The 5,427-nt window shown below is 40.1% G+C and overlaps 1 protein-coding gene across 1 annotated transcript in view; it reads right to left on the bottom strand.

The window, feature by feature from the left end:
• Positions 1–6: 6 nt before the first annotated feature.
• tradd (tnfrsf1a-associated via death domain) overlaps positions 7–5,427 on the bottom strand; it is a 14,805-nt gene continuing 9,384 nt past the window's right edge. Inside the window, exons 2-5 of the mRNA XM_008405414.1 lie at positions 4,415–4,568; positions 4,037–4,317; positions 3,060–3,207; positions 7–510 (exon numbers count right to left, since the gene is read on the bottom strand). Coding sequence (XP_008403636.1) covers positions 212–510; positions 3,060–3,207; positions 4,037–4,317; positions 4,415–4,568 — 882 coding nt within the window. The 3' untranslated portion in view covers positions 7–211. The remainder of the gene's footprint in view (positions 511–3,059; positions 3,208–4,036; positions 4,318–4,414; positions 4,569–5,427) is intronic.

The following is a 5,427-nucleotide window of genomic DNA, read 5'->3' as shown; positions in this document are numbered from 1 at the left end:
CACACACACACACACACACACACACACACACACACACACGCGCGCATACATAAACGGTGAATTCACATACATTCACACACACTTGGTTCTGATTCAAACGTGAGGAAAGTCGGGAACAGCTACTCTGAATGTAAAAAAGCGGCGGGGAAACGTTTCCATTCCCACAGAGGAGCCCGGCCCTCAGTTTGGGTCTTAAAGCTCGCACACAGAGTTACTCTCGGGGCTGCATGCCCAGCATGTTTTCAGCCAGGCTGGTGAGTTTGCTGTCCTCCAGAGCTCTGACCAGTCGGCTCAGCTTGGCCGCCCTCCCCTCCGCCTGAATGAAGCGGCTCAGCAGCTGATAGGCTTGCTCATACAGCCCTTCTCTCTCGTACTCGTAGGCCAGGTTGTCAATGGCGGGGCCCTTCAGAGCACGACAGCTCTTCCCCAGGGCCCTCCCTACGTGTTTCCACTGACGGCCCACTCCGTTCGAAAAGCTCTGAACATCTGCCGCTGTCAGCATTCGGTCCTCTGGTGATCCACAGGATGAAACGCCAAGAGAGAGAGAGAGTAGGGAAAAAAAAACATTAATGTAAATTCTACTTAGCATGATTATGTAAACATCAAACTTTTCCCAGAATACTTTACAAATTAAAATTTCTATTTCATAAGAGGGTAGCATTGCTGTGCATCTGTTATATTATGTTGAAATGCTTCAAGTAGGGCTGAAACGATTAGTCACGATGTCTCAATTTAGTAATTGATTAATCAATAGCTGGAGAATACAGACTAAAAAAGGTACTTTGCTGAAAGAACAACTTATCACAGCAGTAACTTAGCCAAAATTATGCAAAAATAAATGTTTTGCATTCAAGACAAAATAAAACCTTTTTCTCTGTAAATAGTTTAAGCTTCATCTGGTTCAAATTCTGTCTATAAAAAAAATCCTATTTAGCACTTTTTGCTGTCCGGTTAAAATAAATCAACATATCAGCCCTACACTGTATAGATGTCAAGTCGAGCAGAAATGGCTGAACTTTTCACATGTTTAGGTCCTTTGCAACAACTTTGAAACTATATTATTGTATTTTAGGTAATGATATCTTGAAACAAGTGATCTAAAAATGCTAGCTTTTCAATAATAAAATAAAAAATGGATCAGGACTGTGAGATATTTATCTAGATCCAAGCATAAAGCCCTCCAAGCAGTCAGCTGCTCAGTCTGCTCACCACCAGTCGTTTAGTAAAAAGTTTTATTAACACAAACGTTGTTAGACGGTTTTACATGTTTCTCTAATCTACAGGTAAACAATTTAAAAGCAGATCATAGGTTTAAAAGGTTTTTAGGACCCAACATAGCTGGCTTAAGTACTGACTCAATATTTCTTAATATACTATCATGTTTTAAATAAGACGCGATGCTCCGTCATGCTAGCAAATACACAGATGGTCACCAAACAGAGCCTATGTTGATATAAAAGGTTGCTATTCATGGAGGTTTTAGTATCACTCTTGATTCACTCGACTCTTCTTGGGGTAAGTGTTAACAAGCCCACTTCCTTGAATGAGACGCAACCGCACATGGACTGCGGTAGATCTAATCTTTTGCTCTCCCATTAAATGATTTCCCAGATGTCCCAAACAGTCAGGATGAGTCATCAGAGAAAATCACTTTGCTCCAGCCTCTGTCCTCCTGCTGATAAATTTCACTCCGTTTCTTTACTTCACTGTGATTTTTACTGCCAAACTTGAGCATCATTCTGTCAAATCCTCCTCATTTGGTGCATCCATGTGCTTGTCGAACTCTCTGAAGCTCCTGTTGGAAAATGAATCTGCAGCCTTGAAGTTTCTGATGATCCAGAAAACTGTTATTTCAGCCTGCAACACCCCGAATAGTGATTTTATGGCAAAGGGATATGGTTGTGGCTAACACAAGAAGACATCTGCTCCACTTTATAGCTAAAGTCTGCTCAATGGATTGATAATGTAGTTTCAGCTGTACCCTTTAGCGGCGTTACCCGCGATTTTATGTAATACCAGGGCAAAAAATACACTGAAAATCAATATGCGCCTCTTCTAGGAACAAAAACTAAAGCTGCCAAATCTGCAAAAGCACAACATCGGTAGCCTGTGTTCATCAGCTAGAGGCTATGGGTCTGTTTGGAGCAGAGCAGTCGGTGCTCAGAGGAGAGCAGCTGCAATTAACTCTTATGAGAAAACAAATCAAACAAGTAGCTGCAGGCCTGCAAGCCAAAAGCAAAACAACCAGCTGAAAGAGCTGAGAGATGGTGAGAGAGGTGAAGTTGACACGGTCTATGAGTCACTGGGTATCGGTAATAAGGAAATACACGCTCTGTTTTCAAGAAATCACCAGAGATAGATTTTTTATCTTACGAAATGAGAGCAACCACATCCATTAGGAAGTTGTAGCAAAAAACAAGCTGAATGATTTTTTATTTCTAATGGGGAGTCATGTTTTATGTAACATCCCAAGGCTTAAAGGTAAGCTACAAATTAACGTGAAATTCGGGTGAGCCACTATGAAATCAACCCAAACATGAACAGCACATTTTGTCTGTTTCAACTAATCTCTCACTACAGACAGGTAGCAACAGATGGATTAGAGTCAGCTGGAAACGGCACCAAACTCAATATTTAATCAAAAATGGTGGCCGCCGTTCAGGAAACATGAACCTGACAGCTTGTTGTGTTCTAGGAAGTTAGTTTGGGAACATGGAGACACATAAAGAAGCTCCCCAATGGAGACCAAAACCAACTCGGACATATTGGATAGTAGTGAAAAGTAGAAAAAAATGAACAGTTTTCATAGATTTTCCAGATTTTTTGAGTTTTCAATCAACTATAAGGTAATATTAAAGTAATTACTGAAAAGCCTGACAATGAATTTGTTGCGGATGTGGTCACAGCAATAAGACTTTCAATAAGAAAATAGCAAAAACAGAGAGTGGATGTACAGACATATGAATAAACCTTTCACAATGGCTCTTCATAATTTGCCTAAAAATGTGCAGAACCAACCATTTCTTAAAAACATTTCTGATTGTGTTGCCTGTACTCACCAAACACTCTGTTCTGAAACTTGAAGCAGTTGCTGGGCACTGGAGACTCTTCCTGTGTGACCGTAGGGGGCTGTGGGGCCGGACCCAGCGCCTGGCTCTGCAGCTGCTGCTCCAGATGATCGATCTCTTCGTCACGCAGGCGCTCCGGCTGACACACATCAACACTTACACTTAGGGCTGGACAATGTATACATATCAATAGACACGTGGTCAACAACAATAGATCAGGGAGGCGTTCCTAAGAGAGTAAGAAACAGTTTCTACCAAGAGCTGTTGTTGACCAGAACACAGCTAATTAAACTAAAACCTGATCAATATTTATTTATTTTCCCTTAACATCCCAGTTGCTTCTGTGTGTTTCTACCATATTTATTGAAATATACTTCTTATTATTATTTCTATTAAATTATTTCACTTGCCTTTAAGAGTTGCTATTTTCAAAATGTTGTGCTTTCTTTCATGCACAATGACAATAAAAGGGATTCTGATTCTGATAATACAGCTGATAGATGTTCAATAATTTCAGCAGTACAGCATTCTAGAAGATGTAGGCAAAGGAAAGGTGTTAGCAGCTCAACCTCTCACAGAGAGCTAAGCATGGTAGGTGGAATCAACTGGCTCACTCACTCTTTGGTTACCTAGCAACTCATTCCTTCTATGGTTATCTAGCAACAACATGTTGCGTAACTGGCGGAGCAGCAGTAGTTTAAAGTTTCACCACTGTGCTTTGTAACTGCTCAATAATAAAAAATAAAAAAACAGCCCGGAGTGAAAATTGTAGATAAAACAAGAAATGTCACCTCACCAGTTTGGCAGTATTTCAGGTACTTAAAACAAATTAATAATTATTGATTATTATGACATGAAACGTTTATATCATGATAAGTTTTTCAGCCATGTCGTCCAGTCCTACTTAAACTTGTTACACAGGATTAGCTTGAACTACTGACATGAAGCAAATAAATGAAAGGTCCAACCTGTGAAAGGTGGATGTGCTGCAGACAGACAGCCAGCTGGTCCAGACACAGATCCAGGTTCTGATGCCCGGCCTTCAGCTGGGTTCGCACGGTGAAGTCTTGGGTAAGGCCGAGCAGCCGGCACGCGTGCTGGTTGAGGGACTGGAGCACCGCTCCGGAGCTGTAGCTCTCCAGGAACTGCTGACACGCTGCCACATCCACGAATTTCACCTCCACCCCCAGGAAGGGCTCAGCATCATGGACCTTTAGGATCTCGTAGCCTCCCAGACCTCCTGCAGAATCTGGCAGAGGGAAACACTGATTAATTAATGCGACAGCCTGGAAAAGCCTCCCTGCGTTTGTGCATCGTCCCTGGTGGATCCCAGCTGATGGGTTTACCTCTCAGAGTCAGCTTGATGACTTTGAAGATGATGAACTTCCCCTGCTCGCCTTTGTAGAGAGCGAGCAGGTCCACGCCAGGAAAGAGCGACTGCAGGAACATGACGGCACATCCCGTCCACGCCCCTCCATCCGCTGTCTTGTCCGCCATTTTCTGAACACAGTACGGTTAGACGTTCAGAGGAAGACAGCAGGAAACAAACCAACTGGTAAAAAAAAGTCTAAAATGAGGATCTTCACCAAATATTTACAGCAGGTCTAACTATTAAAGTAATTGGTTATTCTATTGATTACTGTGACAATTAATCAATTTTTTTCATTTATCCAAAAAAGCTGTTTTATATTATAATAGAAACACATAAAACATGCAAATAAATAATTTAATTCCCTTTTAAAATAAAGAAAAACATTTTATTTCCTAAAAATGCAACAAAACATAATTTCCTTATTGTACAACTGATTATTTGCAGGAAAAATGCATCTGCAGCTAAAATATAATTACATGAACATGTAAAAGCTCAGCTGTTTCTGCTATTTTTAGCATCAATACAATACGGACTGTTTTATTTAAATAAACTAATTAATAATTAAATAGCAAAAGATGCTTAATAAGAGATATTTTTACTGAATGTTAACCAGGTGGAGCTAAGCATTTTCCACTTCAGTAGTTTAGGGTAGAATATATTTACAGGCAATGGATTTTTTTTTATTTTAAATGACAAATGTATATAATTTTTGTGCAGTTTACTGCTGTGAATATGTTTTTTTTTCAGCAATTGGCCTTTTTTAAGTCTGTGTACTTTAATGATATCGACTACTAAATTATTAACAGTTATTTCAATAATTGATTCATCATGATTCATTAATTCATTAACGATTACGGTCCTGAAGTATTTCCAACTCCGAAATTAAAGCAAACATTTTGAGTGAGACTTTCACTTGTACTCAGCCCCCTTTACTCTGATGCTCCTAAATCAAGTTCTTAACAACATGGATGAAAAAATTAACCAGCT

Source organism: Poecilia reticulata, linkage group LG3 (assembly GCF_000633615.1).
Source record: "Poecilia reticulata strain Guanapo linkage group LG3, Guppy_female_1.0+MT, whole genome shotgun sequence".
NCBI lineage: Eukaryota > Metazoa > Chordata > Actinopteri > Cyprinodontiformes > Poeciliidae > Poecilia > Poecilia reticulata.
The sequence above is the reverse complement of the archived record's forward strand: the minus strand, read 5'-3'. Positions and strand labels throughout refer to the sequence as shown.